We start from the raw sequence: 16,100 nt of genomic DNA on the forward strand, positions 1-16,100 counted from the left end.
AGAGCAAAAGTAACGTGGGCTTGTACCCAGTATTGTACTTGCTTAAGATACTCTCCACTAAAAGCTGAATTTGCCCCTCATCATTTTACCCAAACAGTGGAGAAACCAGGGCACAATATTTTTAACTTTATTAGCAGCTACTGAGCCATGATACAAATCAACCAAAAACATTAAAGTTGCTTGAATAGACTATGTACAGATTTACCACATAGAAGCCGAAGTCATGTCTTCTGATCCCAACGCCACCCTTGTGGGGAAAGATGGCCTTAGCTAGGGGGCAAAAGGGTTAGTCTCATCCGTTGAGGGAAGCAGCAAAACAATTAGAGCCACATGGGCACCAAAAATTTGAGATCAGTTTGTAGAGGTTTTCTTGATCATAAAGTCTTCAAATGAAAACAGGAATCCCTCTTCAATAATCTGTAGGCTTTCCAGCTCACTACTCAAGAGACTTGAATATTTCTAATTAAGGCTACTGGAAGCCCACCTTAGCCTTGACTGGTGACTTCTGCTCAGTACATAGCCAAATGCAATTCAACAGAATGCCATGGGGAAAAAACAGGAATTTACACAGTGCTGCCCTCTAGTAAAAGGGAGACATAGCACTCAATAAAGCAAAGGCCACAGAGGGCTCCCTGAGAATCCAGTATAACTATGAGAGGCCTTCAGCTTCCAAATAAACTTTGCGACTGGATCCAGGTGGAACAGTGCCCTGCAGCAAGGAGTAGTGTGCACGTCAGTGAGAAGACCCAGCTTCTGAGAACTGTTACAATGGCTTCCTGAGCCATTTTCTCCTCTTCCCCATTCATGTTAGAGTGTGAAAATACACACGTTGGCCTTGAATCTCACTCACCACAAATCCCTCTGTACAGAGGGTTTGTTTCTAAGTCTGGAACCTCAGCACAGAGCTGAGACGCTTCAGGAAGTCCTCTCCACCACCATGCAGCCCTCTCTCCCCAAAATGATTTCACCTTCTCATTGCCCTGTGGAGGGATGGTGGGACAGGAAGGAGAGAACCTGGGATCACACTGACAGGAAACGGACAAGAAAGGCTGCCAGGAGCCAGCTGCTCCAACCTCATCATCCCCAGTTGGTAGTCTCTTGGGAGCAATGGAGAACTGGAAAGCAGAAGAGTCTGGTAGAGCAGGAGGAGAGCCGAGAGGGAGAGTGTGCTCAGTGATGATTAACAGGTAAAACAATTTCATGGAGATTCTTTGTTACAAGGAAAAACTGCTCAGTCTCAACTCCCAGAACTTGGACCTTGCCTGGTTTAGGAGGCCTATGTTTTCTTTTTCAGCTCCTCAAATCTCCGGGAAAGATCATCGAAGTCAATGTCCTCTGATGCTGAGGTGTTGGCACCAGCAGATGCAGTTGGGAGTGTGTCTGGCACAGATGGCAACTCTGGCAGCACAAAGTTGTCGAAGGTCTCTGTGGGCCTCGAAGCGGGCTTTGCAGGAGCCTCTGGCTTGGGCCCAGGACCTAATCAGAGTAAGAAGCACAGTGTTACACATACCAGAAAAACAGCTCAAAGCCCATCATGGCCTTTGGCAGGAAAAAATAAACTACTGAAGGAAACATTGCTTTTAAAAAAAATAATTCTAAAAGTCAATAAAAATTTTCAGGACAATTAACAGCTACATTTTCTAATTATAGTTGAATATATGTTTTATTTTCCTACAGTGAGAAAAAGTTTAAGAGGAAGTCAAAGTGTGGTGCATAGGGCTTAGGTACACAGGACTCATTTAAATGGACTGTCCCCTTTCACAAAGGTAATAAGGAATAAGGAATTCCCGTAATAAGGAATTCCAAGGAGTGGTACTAGAATTCTATTGGGAAGAGCAAAAGAATTTATAAGGAATGTTAACATCCATACTGTCTGAAATAATAGAATGTGATCTTGTTTCTAATCTTCCATTTTATACAAGTTGAAATCATCATGCTCTCTACCTACTATATGTTTCAGTTTCTATCGAAGTTCTAGAACAGGCAACCTAAACTGTAGTTGTAGAAAATAAGAACAGTGCTTGCCTCTGGAGTGGAACTAACTGGGAAGGAACACAAGGTAATTTTCTGGGGTGATGGAAATGTTCTCTTTACTAAGGTGGTGGTTACATGATGTATGTGTAGATACACCTAAAAAATGGTTAATATACATTTCTATATTTTTTTGTACATAAATTATACTTTTAAAAAGTGGAGACCGGGTTTTATTGAGGTATGTTTCTCTGGGGAGAATGGATACATGTGTATGTATGGCTGGGTCCCTTCACTGTTCACCTGAAACGGTCACAACATTGTTAATTGGCTGCACCCCAATATAAAAGGTTTTAAAATGTTTTTTAAAGTACCCCCCAACTCTGGGTTTCTGGAGTGCTGGTAATAGTTTTTCAGTGAATGGCTACATGAACATGCTTTGTGAAAAATCACTAAGCCATTCACTCATGATATATGCCTCTTTCCCCCTCTTTAATGCCCAAATTTAAAAACTACTTTGGTACTTCCAAGCACAGTGGCAGCTGAAGCAGCAGGAACATAAAGAACTTGAGGGTTAAAAATAAAAAAGAACTTGAGGGTGATGGACAACTAGAAAGTGACAAAGAATAATGATAACCATTAACAGAAAAAGGTAATTTGGGAGATTCCTTGAAGGCAGAATAGACCCTTTATTTTTGGAAGTGGGAAATCCTTAGTTTTGTTTCCACCATACTGCATTTGGGGAGAATGGGGCATGTGGGTAGAATCCCACAAGCATAAAAACAATCTGACGAAGGAACAGTGATGAGAAAACAGCAAACAACAAAGGGTTCAGTACTGAGAAAACCTTCAAAGGATTTCTGACTCACACTCACCAACAATCTGTGTAGAAGACACATTCTTATCAGCATTAATGTCATCAACCTGAAACACAAGAGATCATTACCAGAAGAGAAAGCAATGGCCTCACTGGTGAAGGTAATGGTATAGGTCCATGTGTGTGGCAAAAGCTAAGCTGCTCAGCACAATCAACAAACCTGCTCCAAGAAACTGCCCCTCTGCCCCCCTGTACTCTTTTCCTGATCTCCTTCCCACCAGACAGATACTATGTTGGAAGTCTTTAACTGCCAAGCAGAGGAAAAGAAAATTTTTACCACATTGTTAACATCTCTCTCTAATCTGATACCTTCACCTTCCAGACAGTAAGAAAGCATTCTAAACCACCACATTCACCTCCAAGAACCAAGTCCTCAAATACTAACAAAGATCATCTACTTCCTTCCTAGGAACAGTTGTGGGCAAAGCATCAATGCGTGCAAAGCCAAAACATAAAAATTCAGGCCCAATGTAAAAACCAAAGCAAAGGACACTAAGCAAGCTCAGGAGCAGGGGAATCTCCCTAGATAAGGAAAGAAGGCTGGCAGGAAAGTCATCTAATTCTGAACCAAAGCTGTGACAACCATTTACAGTTCAAGGCATCATTAGCATATTACTGATACCAGCAAGTTTTAAGTATAAGACTAAAATAAAATTAATGCTATAGGCCAAAATTTACTAAACAAATATCTGGCTGTTATTCCTTTATAAGGTGTTGAGAATTTATAAAACTGGTATTTTAATTATATTCTACCACCAAGACTGTACCAGATCGAAATGATTCTCAGCCTAGTTAAGTGCCCCACTAGAACTTTCTAGGATCTGCAGCTCCTTTCTGATTCCTGGGCTTTTAACTGCAGACAAAGCATTGCCACCAATGATGCTGCCGCCACCACCACGCCCCATTTCCAGGGTAATATTAAAGCAACACAAAAATCCAAAGCATATAGCAATGCCAGTACTAGGAGTTGATCAAAACTTTGCCTTCCCTGTGGCCATTATTTTGCTCTCTCTTCCTGGGATTCACTCTCCTGCTGCTTATAAAAGGCTCAGGCACTTACAGATTCATACGATGGGGGAGTTGCTGGAATCTGAGGTGGATGAATATTGGGAAAGGCCTGATAAGTTCCCACTGGCAATCCATTGAAATCCGACTGCAAGAAGAGAAAGGCAACATAAGAGACATTGCCCCATCTGCAATTTTTGAAGTGTATATATGGGAAGAGAGAAATAAATGTGTGTATACAAATATTTTCTCAATGTGAATATATTCATATTGAATAATATATATTTAAGATAGGTATTTAATATGTGTATTCAAGAGCCTCAAAAGAAAAAAGTGCCTAAAAGGACATGACAACATGTGATCAGGAAGATTCTAGATTTTTAAAGATCTGCAGCCAAAGACTATTCATCAAATTACTAATTGCTTTTATATCCACAAACGGCGATTACTATCACTTTCTCTGGGGAGGTGGGGGGTTGCCACACTACATGTGGGATCGTAGTTCCCCAACCAGGAAATGAACCCACACCCCTGCAGTGGAAGCTGAGTCTTAACCACTGGACTACCAGGAAAGTCCCCAGACTTTCTTACTAGCAGTGATTTTCATCTTCGTGTTTACAATGGATATTTTTCTACTTGGTAATAAGTGATGATTATTCAATTTTGGAAAAAGCTACTAGGATTCCTACAAGTCCCAGAAAACCTACATGAAGTTTTTTCTAGCACCATCTCTCTAGATTTTCCTGCTTCATTACCTGTAGGTTAACCAAAAGACTTTCTCCAAATCCCAATGCTATTTTTTTCCACAGTATAATCAATAAATTATACCAAATGTTAAGGCTAAATCTTCTAGATAACCTACAATTCCTGGGTGCATTCACAGAACCAGCTTGTCATCTACTATATTTTCTAGAGTTCACATCCACACTTATTTGTATGTATACTTACAGGTCCCTTTGGAAGTGGGTATGAGAAAGGAGTGTTTGGAGATGGCATGGGCATGGGCATAGGCATTGGCACTGTTCCGTCAGGTCCACCAACTGGTGCTGTGAAGCCACCTCCACCTCCTCTTCCAGGGCCCCCTTTCTTCACATCATCTGTGAATCCAACATCAATAAGATCTGTCTCTACTCCAGGAGGAGCTTCTGCCTAAGAAAAAGAGAGAAACCCGTATCATCAGGCCCTGTCACAGGCTAATTTCCCCAGGGAGCTCTGAGATGGTGATCAGCATGACTCAAGTTTATTGGAGAGGTCTCTTGGGATAGAGACCTGTGGGGATATGAAGGAAGCAGGCCTAAGCAAAGTAAGAAGTTGGGCTGCAATTCCTTCACAACAGAGGGCTTGGCTAATTCCCCCAGAGAGTTCTGGGGCTTGAACGGGCCTACAGCACATGTTCCCAACTGGGGCAAAGGGGCAGTCTTTAATCCCCCCAAATAAATACAAGCTGCCCCCAACAAAAACCCTGGGTAAGGAAGCTCTCTCTTAAGAGGGCCACTGCTGGAGGGACACTCAGCTGTGCGAGCCACCAGTCATCAAAGAGATGGGGGAATAAATGCTTCTGTCCTGAAGTGTGTCTGTAACTGGGGCGGGGGGTTGGGGGAGGGTTGTCTGAGCAGCACACCAAAACATCTACTATCCCCCATCAACCTTACTTAACCTCTGAATTACTGTTTCCATATTTGCCTTTCACTCTAAGCCTCTTTAGGACAGTGGCCTTATTTATATCTTTTCTGTATTCTCAGCTTTCTGGGGCACAGGGCAGGCACCCAAAAAATGTTTCAAGATCTGTTCTGGGTCTTGGGGTTTTTCTTGCTACCCAGTTCCTTGAACTTCACTGAAAAGTAGCAATAATGCCATTTTATATTTGAATCAAAGTTTGTACCTTTTCAAAGTGCTTTTGGTCATTCATCTCTTCTGATCCTTAAACATACTGTGACAGAGACGCAGGCTTATTTATTGCTACCCCAAAAGCACTAACTGGATAAAGGCTTCAACTCCCACACACAAACTTGACTGCAAAGAATATGGTTCTTTTTCAAAGAGAGTGATCTAGAAAGACTCATTTTCTGTTGTATTCTAAAGACTCTAAACTCACCATGACCACAGAGTCGGGCTCATAGGGCACATTGTAGTTCTTGGCAATTTCAATCAGGTATCTCTCCACTAGGATTTTGGGTGGGGCCTCCACACTCAGTTTGTGCATTAACTGTAAGTGAAAGATCCAGGGTTAACATGCATCTATATAAACCAGCCTAAGCCTATCCTATATCACTTTAAAACTTTGTTTCTCTCATTTTACAAGTCAACGAGAGAAAAAAAGAGTTACAACCAGCTATTCTTTTCTTCAGTCACAGAGCACAACATGCATCTATGTCTCACATTCTCTGGTTACTTACACCCAAAGACTGACACTGCGGCATTCCACATCTGAATTCACCAATCCTTCTCGCCACCTCACTTCTACCTCCATGTATCACAAGTGGCACAAGGGACAGAATCAGGAATGATGCAGGATGAGAGCTTCACAATCAGAGGTGTCAGGCAGGGTTAAGGAATTGACTGACTGCACTGCCAGACAGCCTTCTATCTATGAAATGTGCAATCTTAAATGAATGCTACATTACAATGATACCCACTAGAAACACTGAAGGCAGTAAAATAACCTGCCCCCACCCCACCCACTGGTCCATGTTTAACAAGTACATTCATTACCCTATCATTCACAGTTCCAATCTGGTTGGTCCGACATAACTTGCCATACTCCTTGCTATACTTGGCACAGAGTTGATCAGCAACCTACAGAGAAAAAGAACAGCAAATAAAAATGGAAACCACTCCTACAGGGGGCTTCAAGCTTCCTCCTATCAATAGCAAACACGCTTCTACTCAGGATTTCCAAAAGACTGCACCTGCAAAGCCTTAAAAGGTACGTATTAATTCATTTAGTTATTTGTTTATTCATCCATCCACTGAACTGCACAGCAGAGACCAGAAATATCTACTGGAACAGGAGAATTAAATGAAAGTCTTCTCCAAGAGAATGATACCTGAGGTTTCCTTCTCCCCCATGCTCTCAAAAATGCAGCTAGCTTATACCTTCCATGTATAAGATAGGAAAGTTTCTCTCTGAGGAATACGACCAACCCAAGGAAAGGAAAACTAGCTCCTGACAGTCTGGAGGCCCTCGAGAAATGGTTTAAGTTATCCAACAATGAATTGGTGCTGGAAGTAGCATGCTCCCTGATTTCAAGCTATGCTAAAAAGCACAGTCATCAAAACACTATGTACTGGCACACGCACATACACGTGCGCACGCACACACACATGAACAAAGAAAACAGATCAATGGAACAGAATGGAGAGTTCAAGAATGAACCCATAGTTACATGGGCAATTCACTTACAACAAAGGAGGCAAGAACAGGAAAAAGATAGCCTTTTTAATAAATGATATTGGGAAAACTGCACTGCTCTCTCAACCCATATACAAATAAATTCAAAATGGATTAAAGACTTAAATGTAAGATGTGACACCATAAAACTTCTAGGAAAAAATACGGCAGTACACTCTTCTGACACTGGTCTTAGAAATAAATATTTTTTTGGGCATGTCTCAGGCACAAGAAACAAAAGCAACAATATACAAATGATACTATATCCTACTAAAAAGGTTTTGTACAGTGAAAGAAACTATCAACAAAATAAAAAGGCTACATCTACTGGTGGGAGAAGGTATTCACAAATAATGTATCTGATAAGGGGTCATTATCCAAAATATACAAAGAACTCATACAACTCAGCACCAAAAAACAATCCAATTAGAAAACTGGCAGGTAGACATTTTTCCAAAGACACCTACAGATGGCCAACAGGCACATGAAAAGATGCTCAAAATCATTAATCAAGGAAATGCAAATCAAAACCACAATGAGATATCCCTCACACCTGTCAGAAGGGCTATCATAAAAAAAAACACCAATTAAGTGTTGGTGGTGATATGGAGAAAAAGGAACACTCATATACTGTTGGTGGGAATGTAAATTGGTGTAGCCACTATGGAGATCAGTATGGGGATTCCTCAAAAGATTAAAAACAGAACTACTATCTGATCCAGTAATTCTACTCCAGGGTATTTATCCAAAGTAAATGAAAACACTAATTAGAAGACATATGCACACCTATTCTCACTGCAGCATTATTTACACCAGCCAAGATATGAAATCAACCCAAGTGACCATCAATAGATGAATAAAGATGTGGTACACACATGCAATGGAATATTACTCACCCATTAAAAAAAAAATGAAATCTTGCAATTTGCAACAACATGGATGGACCTGTAGGGTATTTATTATGCTAAGTGAAATAAGTCAGAGAAATACAGTATAACTTGATCTTACTTATATGTGGAATTCTAAAAAACGAAACAAATGAACAAACAAAACAAACAGTTATAGATAAGGTGGTTACAAGAGGGGAGCAGGAAGAGGAAATAGAGGGATTTGAGATACAAAGTTCCATTTGGAAAACAAATGAGTCATGAGCAGGAAATGTACAGCTTGGGGAATATAGTCAATAACTACTCTGTTTGTGTGGTGACATATAGTACCTGGAATTATCATGATCATTTTGAAATGTACAGAAAAATCACTAAATTGTGTAACAGGAACAACATAGTGCTGTAGGTCAATTACACTTAAAAAAGAAACACACAAACATGCAACAAACTCATAAAGAAAGAGATTAGATTTGTGGTTAGAGAATTGATGAAGGCAGTCAAAAGGTACTACAAACTTCCAGTTTTAAGTAAGAAGGCCAACAAACACATGAAAAGATGCTCAATATCACTAGTTATTAAAGAAATGCAAATGAAAACTACAATAAGGTATCACCTTACCATGGTCAGAATAGCCATCATCCCCCCCCCAAAAAAAAAATCCACAAACAATAAATGTTGGAGAAGGTGTGGAGAAAAGGGAACCCTCCTACACTGCTGGTGGCAGTGTAAATACATACAACTACTATGGAAAACAGTATGGGGAGTCCTTAAAAAACTAAAACAGAACTAACTACCCTTTGACCCAGCAATCCCACTACTGGGCATAAACCCAGAGGAAACCATAATTCAAAAAGATACATGTACCCAATGTTCACAGCAGTATATTTAAAATAGCTAGGACATGGAAGCAACATAAATGTCCATGAATTTTGGAATGTATATTGGTATACAGATACGATGGAATATTATTCAGCCATAAAAAGAAACGAAGTTGAGTCATTTGTAGAGACATGAATGAACCTAGAGTGACATAAAGAATGAAGAAAGTCAGAAAGAGAAAAACAAATATCATATATTAAGCACATATGTAGAATCTAGAAAAATAGTATAGATGATCTTATTTGCAAAGCAGAAACAAGAGACACAGAGGTAGAGAACAAATATATGGCTACCAAAGAGGAAAGGGCAGGGCATGGGAGGATTTGGAGACCGGGACTGATACTCTATACAAAACAAATAACTATTGGGAACATACTGTATAGCACAGGGAACTCTACTTAATGCACTGTGGTGACCTGAATAGGAAGGAAGTCCAAAAGAGGGGGGCAGGGGGGCAAGATATATGTAGACATATGGCTGACTCATTTTGCTGTATAGTAGAAACAAACAACACTGTAAAGCAACTGTGCTCCAATAAAAATTAATTTTAAAATTATAAATAAGGACTAGAGATGCAATGTACAACATGATAAATATAATTAACACTGCTGTATGTTATATATGAAATTGTTGAGAGTAAATTGTAAAGAGTTCACTTCAAAAAACTAACTTCTTTTCTATTTCTTTAATTTTGTATCTACGCTTCAAAAGTACATGAACTGAGAACTTCCAGATATATAAGCTGAATTTAGAAAAGGCAGAGGAACCAGAAATCAAACTGCCAACATCTGCTGGATCATAGAAAAAGCAAGAGAATTCCAGAAACACATCTACTTCTGCTTGACTACACCCAAGCTTCTGACTGGGTGGATCACAACAAACTAGAAAATTCGTAAAGAGATGGGAGTATCAAACCATCTTAACCTGCCTCCTGAGAAACCCATATGCAAGTCAATAAGCAACCATTAGAACCAGACACGGAACAATGTTCAAAACTGGGAAAGGAGTACGTCAAGTGTGTATATTGTCACCCTGCTTATTTAACTGATAAGCAGAGTGTATCATGCAAAATTTCCAGAGGGATGAGATGCTTGATCCTTGGAAGAAAAGCTATGACAAATCTAGACAGCATATTAAAAAGTAGAGATACCACTTTGCCGACAAAGGTCTATACAGTCAAAGCTATGGTTTTTCCAGTAGTCATGTACGGATATGACAGCTGGACCATAAAGAAGGCTGAGCACCAAAGAATTGATGCTTTTGGACTGTGGTACTGGAGAAGACTCTTGAGATTCCCTAGGACAGTAAGGAGATCAAACCAGTCAATCCTAAAGGAAATCAGTCCTGAGTATTCATTGGAAAGACTGATGCTGAAGCTTAAGCTCCAGTACTTTGGCCACCTGATGCAAAGAACCAATTCACTGGAAAAGACCCCGATGCTGGGAATGACTGAAGACAGAAGAAGGGGGTGACAGAGGATGAGATGGTTGGATGGCTCAATACTCAACCAACTCAATAGACATGAGTTTCAGCAAACTCCAGGAGATAGTGAAGGACAGGGAAGCCTGGCATGCTGCAGTCCTCTGGGTCACAGAGTCGGACACAACTAATGTCTAAACAATATGAGATGATGGATGTTTACCAAAATTATTGTGATAATCATTTCATGATATAAGTCAAATTATTATGCTGTACACCTTAAATTTATACAGTGCTGTATTTTCAATTATATCCCATTAAAACTGGAAGAAAAAAAAAAAGGGAGACAAAAAAATTGGCATCTGGCATTAAGACCCACCTAAGCGCATAAGAGGTTCCAATCCATTTTCAGTACCTCAGTCTAATTAGTAGCCAAGGGCCAAGTCACCAAACCTTTCAGAAAAGCCTCTACTATAAAAACAGTTTAAATCTATGAAACAGAAGTAAACATTAGAGAAACAAGAAAAGCTTACAGAGAACTATAATATTCCTAGAGTTAGAAGACAGTGAAGCCATGAAACAACAATAACCAAAATAGGTATTTTGGTTAAAAAATAGATACTCAGAGACATAAAAAGAGCTCTTAAAAAAATAAAAATATACAGAGGACAAGGAAATTTTATGGTAGGTGGGAGAAAAGACTGAGACAATATCCAAGTGAATAACTGGCAAAGACGTAGAAAATAGGAAAGACTACAACTCGACTGAATTTGTACCTGAGCAGTCAGTACCAAATCCATGTTGTTGCAGGTAATTTTTCAGCTAATGTCTGTCTCTTCCACCAGACTCTAAGCTACAAGAGTAAGACTGGTGTCACAGTTTACTCACCACTGCACTCTCAGCAGCCATGTAATGCACAACATTGACTCAATAAATACTTCTGGAACAAATGAATGAAACAAAACATCTGTTCCCTTAATATTACTGTAACTTTACTGATTTACATCTGTTTAAAAACATACTTAAATAACATTATAATAAAAGTAATTTAAGACAAAACATGGATTATATGTAACTTTGCCCCTTAGAAAAACTATTCAAGTTTAGAAAATACTGTTCTACTCTATGAACAGTTCCATTCTATGAACAATTTCACAAAGCCTTTTTCAAAGGCAGCATGAGAAGGGTACAAAATAACCTGGTCAAGTAAGCAGACGTTGACATATATAAACCAACCTTTCTAACAACAGGAAAAACTACACACATCACTGAAACTGGTTGTACTCACAATTTTCAGCTCTGCCACTTCTGACTGGAGTCGAGGAGCAGCCCAAATCAATGTAGACACAGATTCAGCCAGACCAGAATCTAACTCCCTATTAAGGTGGGGCGGGGGGAGGGGGGGGTGGAAATCAGTAAAATTTAATATTCTTTCAAACAAACAAAACCCCTTCATCTGTATCATACACTTGATAGCTTCCTCTAAGGCAATTTCACAAATCTCACTGAAAGTGAAAAGTGAAAGCGAAGTCGCTTAGTCGTGTTCGACTCTTTGCGACCCCACGGACTTGTAGCCTACCAGGTTTCTCCATCCATGGGATTTTCCAGGCAAGAATGCTGGAGTGGGTTGCCATTTCCTTCTCCAGATCTTCCCGACCCAGGGACTGAACCCGGGTCTCCCGCATTGTAGGCAGATGCTTTACCGTCTGAGCCACAAATCTCACTGGAACCTCACAATAACTCTAGGCTTATAGCCATTTCTGTCATCCAATTTTGGGGGAAAATCTCAAACTAAGAAACCAACCCAAGGTCACGAAGTCAGCAAATGGCTGAGCCAAGGCTCAAACTCAAGCCTCTTGATTTCAGATTCCACATTTTCAACAGCTGTCTACACTGAGGTCAGGCCTTCAAGTGAACAGTAGGAAAAATGTCGTTGGGTACATGAAGTGATAGTCCCCTAGTGCTAGCTCCCCACACACAGGAAGAGGCCAGTATCACTCCTTTATCAAATTCCAGAGGTGATGTGATTTAATCTTCAAATCAAAATACCTTACTTCATCATAGTTCTACAAAATGAAAAAGATCTAGAGGTCTACTGAGTAACACTGTGCCTACAGTTAAACAGTACTGTACTGAGTGCTCAAAAATGTTTAAGAACTGACTTCCCTGGTGGTCCAGTGGTTGAGAATCTACCTGCCAATGCAGGGGATACAGGTTTGATCCCTGGTCCCGGAATATTTCACAGGCCACGGAGCAACCAAGCCCGTGTGCCACAGCTACTAAGCACACAAGCTCTAGAGGCCATGCTCTGCAACAAGAGAAGCCACCACAAAGAGAAGCCGGAGCACTGCAACTAGAGAGCAGCCCTCACTTGCCACAACTAGACAAAGCCCATGCATAGCAACAAAGACCCAGAGCAGCCAAAAATAAATTTTTTTATAAAAAAAAGTTTTTAAACTGTTTAAGGCAGATCTTATGTTAAGTGTTCTTATCAAAAAAAGGAATATAAGGAAATTTTTGGAGATGACGACTGCTTTTTTAACATATGATGAAGTGTATAGGTATATACATTCCTATGCCCAAATTCATCAAATTGTACACCTGCACACACTAAATACATGAAATTTCTTCTGAAATCAACTACACCTCAATGAAGGGAGAAAGAGGACAAAACAGCTTACTTCATAGACTGGATGAGGCCAAATCGAGCCAGCAGCAGGTCACAGTACAGTTCCAGGATCTCCATGGCCTCCACAAGGTAGTCTTCTCGAATGATGTGCTCCACTCGGATTCGAGCTCGTTCATCCTTCCCAGCAGCCAGGTAGTCCGCAATCTCTTTCCTTGCTTTCTGGGCCAATTCCGCTAAAGCATAAATCCCACTCCAGTCACACAGCTGTAGTACATGGGCCCTGGCCTGCAGGCAGACATCCGCCCCAAAAGAGAAAAGTCGGTGTTTCTACTATATCCTAGCTCACCCTTCCTTAGCAAACGTAGGTAGTCTCATCTATTCTAGAATTTGCTGCCTTGTCTAAGTGAGAACAGTGTTTGTGTAGTCATTTTATCTATTCCATAGAAAGAGTATGTCCCTTTCCCTGTTACAAAGTGATTCAGTCTAACTAGTCACAAAAGACAGCAGAAATGTATCTAACACTTAGAGGATATAGGGTCCCTAAGACTTCAGACTGCTAGCCTGAAGGAGCTAATAATAGGGTGCTAGGAATCAACGATGTATTCTGGGGAAAAAAAATGGAAGGCAAACACTACTCACTTTTTTTTTTCTCCAACAGTTTAAGACGGTTTATGACTAATCTCAAATTGACTCGTAAACGCTCAGCTTTAAATCCAGAGCCCAGCATGCTGTGTTGTTACTCCTGGGAAAAGATAAGAAGCACAGTGACTTTCAAGTCAAAATTAGTTCAGGAATTAAGACCAGTAAGATAGTGAATTATTTCACATTATAAACCAGAGTAATTTTTAAATTCAGATAAATAACATGATGTGACTCACATTTTTTTTTTTTTTTTTTTTTTCCCCGCCCTCGTGACTCACATTTTTTAAAGGTCATTTGGCTATAGTGTGGAGAACTGATTGGGGTAGGATAATAATGGAAGTAAGAGGACCAAGGACAAGGCTATTAGAGCAGTCCAAACAAAAGATGAAAACAGCTTAGGATGGGGATAGTCAGCAGTAATCGCAGAAGTGATTGTATTGAGATCTATTTTGAACACAGAGATGAAAGAACTTGGTGATGGATGAAATGAGTTATCTAATCTATGTACTGGCATAGGAGTACGGTGATGAAAACAGAAGCAGGAAGGCCTCCTACTTCTCCCATAAAACACAAAGGTAGTGATAAGAAGAGATTATCAAATTTATACCCAAATTCAAAAATATTACCACCTTAAGTCCTCATCAAATCCTCCTCCTAAGTCTCAACCTTTAGAAAAAGCTACAGCCCAAGATAACAGAAATATCATTAATATCTACTCATAAAGAAATATACAAAGGGGTAAAAAGCTAAAAAAAAAAAACTTTATTAATATAAAATTCAACAACAAGGATCCTACTGTATAGCACAAAGAACTAAATTCAATGTCCTATGATAAACCATAATGGAAAAGAATTTTAAAAAGAAAGTGTATATATGTACAAGAATCACATTGCTGTACAGCACAAATTGACACTGTAAAAAACTGAAGTTCCAATACTTTGGACACGTGATGTGAAGGGTCCACTCCTTGGACCCTGATGCTGGTAAAGATTGAAGGCCAAAGGCGATGACAGAGGATGAGATGGTTGGATGGCATCACTGACTCAATGCACATGAGTCTGCACAAGCTCTGGGAGACGGTGAAGGACAGGGAAGCCTGGCGTGACGCAGTCCATGGAGTCACAAAGAGTCGGACAACAATAACTGAACAACAAGAGAACCCACTGACCCACAATCCAAACAACTACAAGGGAGGGAAGGAACCCTACCCATCAGCAGATAACTGTATTAAAGCTTTAGTGAGCAAGACCTACTTTTTCCCATTGCCAGTCCCTTCCTCTTAGCCTCATCAATCAGAGGGCAGACAGAAGAAGCAAGAATAAGCACAGTCTCACAGTGGCTAAAACAAAAACCATATTACAGAATGTTAATCACGATGAAAAAGCAGAAAGGTATGTCCCAGATGAAGGGACAAGATAAAATCCCAGAAAAACCACTAAATGAAGTGGCACCCTTCCAGAAAAATAATTCAGAATAATGATAGTGAAGATGATCCAGGATTTCGGGAAAAGAACAGAGGCAAAAATTGAGAAGATGTAAGAAATGTTTATCAAAGACCTACAAGAACTAAAGAACAAACAGATGAATAATACACTAGAAGGAATCAATAGCAGAATAACTGAGTCAGAAGAATGAATAAATGACCTGGAGGACAGAATGATGGAAATCACTGCCATAGAAAAATACAGAAAAAAGAATAAAAAGAAATGAAGACAGCCTAAGAGGCCTCTGGGACAACACTAAACACACCAGCATTCACATTAAATGGGTCCCAGAAGGAGACGAGAGGGAGAAAAGGACCTGAGACAATATTAGAAGAGATAACAGCTGAAAACTTCCCTAATATTGGAAAGGAAATAGTCAATCAAGTCCAGGAAACACACAGAGTCCCAGAAAGGGTAAACCTAACGAACACACCAAGACACAGAGTATTCAAACTGACAAAAATTAAAGACAGAGATAAAATATTAAAAGCAACAAGGGAAAAATGACAACATATACGGGAACTCGCATCAGACTATCAAGTTGATTTCTCAACAAACTCTACAAACCAGAGGGAACTGGGTGATATATTTAAAGTGATGAAAGGGAAGAACCTACAACCAAGAATACTCTACCCAGCAAGTCTCTCCATATTTGATGGAGAAATCAAAAGCTTTCCAGACAAGCAAAAGTTAAGAGAATCCAGCACCACTAGCTTTACAACAAATGTTAAAGAAACTTCTCTAGGCAGGAAACACAAGAAAATGAAAAGAGCTACAGAAAATAAACCCAAAACAATTAAGAACTAAGACCATGCATATTGATAACCACTTTAAATGTAGACAATCACCTCAAATGTAAATGGGTTAAATGCACCAACCAAAAGATAGAGGCTGGCTGGGTGAATGAAAACGTGCA

The 16,100-nt window shown here is 39.9% G+C and overlaps 1 protein-coding gene across 2 annotated transcripts in view; it reads right to left on the bottom strand.

Annotated features, from left to right (window-relative positions):
• Positions 1–111: 111 nt before the first annotated feature.
• Positions 112–16,100, bottom strand: part of IST1 (IST1 factor associated with ESCRT-III) — a 34,134-nt gene continuing 18,145 nt past the window's right edge. The window contains exons 2-10 of one of the 2 annotated variants that reach the window (XM_065925690.1): positions 13,698–13,800; positions 13,111–13,291; positions 11,718–11,805; positions 6,566–6,649; positions 5,949–6,059; positions 4,802–5,002; positions 3,909–4,001; positions 2,847–2,895; positions 112–1,476 (exon numbers count right to left, since the gene is read on the bottom strand). In XM_065925690.1, the coding sequence (XP_065781762.1) occupies positions 1,277–1,476; positions 2,847–2,895; positions 3,909–4,001; positions 4,802–5,002; positions 5,949–6,059; positions 6,566–6,649; positions 11,718–11,805; positions 13,111–13,291; positions 13,698–13,785 (1,095 nt within the window). In that variant the 5' untranslated portion in view covers positions 13,786–13,800 and the 3' untranslated portion in view covers positions 112–1,276. Of the gene's footprint in view, positions 1,477–2,846; positions 2,896–3,908; positions 4,002–4,801; positions 5,003–5,948; positions 6,060–6,565; positions 6,650–11,717; positions 11,806–13,110; positions 13,344–13,697; positions 13,801–16,100 lie in introns of both variants that reach the window. The other variant, XM_065925691.1, reaches the window with a different exon arrangement.

The sequence above is a fragment of the Muntiacus reevesi genome, chromosome 2 (genome assembly GCF_963930625.1).
Source record: "Muntiacus reevesi chromosome 2, mMunRee1.1, whole genome shotgun sequence".
Taxonomy (NCBI): domain Eukaryota; kingdom Metazoa; phylum Chordata; class Mammalia; order Artiodactyla; family Cervidae; genus Muntiacus; species Muntiacus reevesi.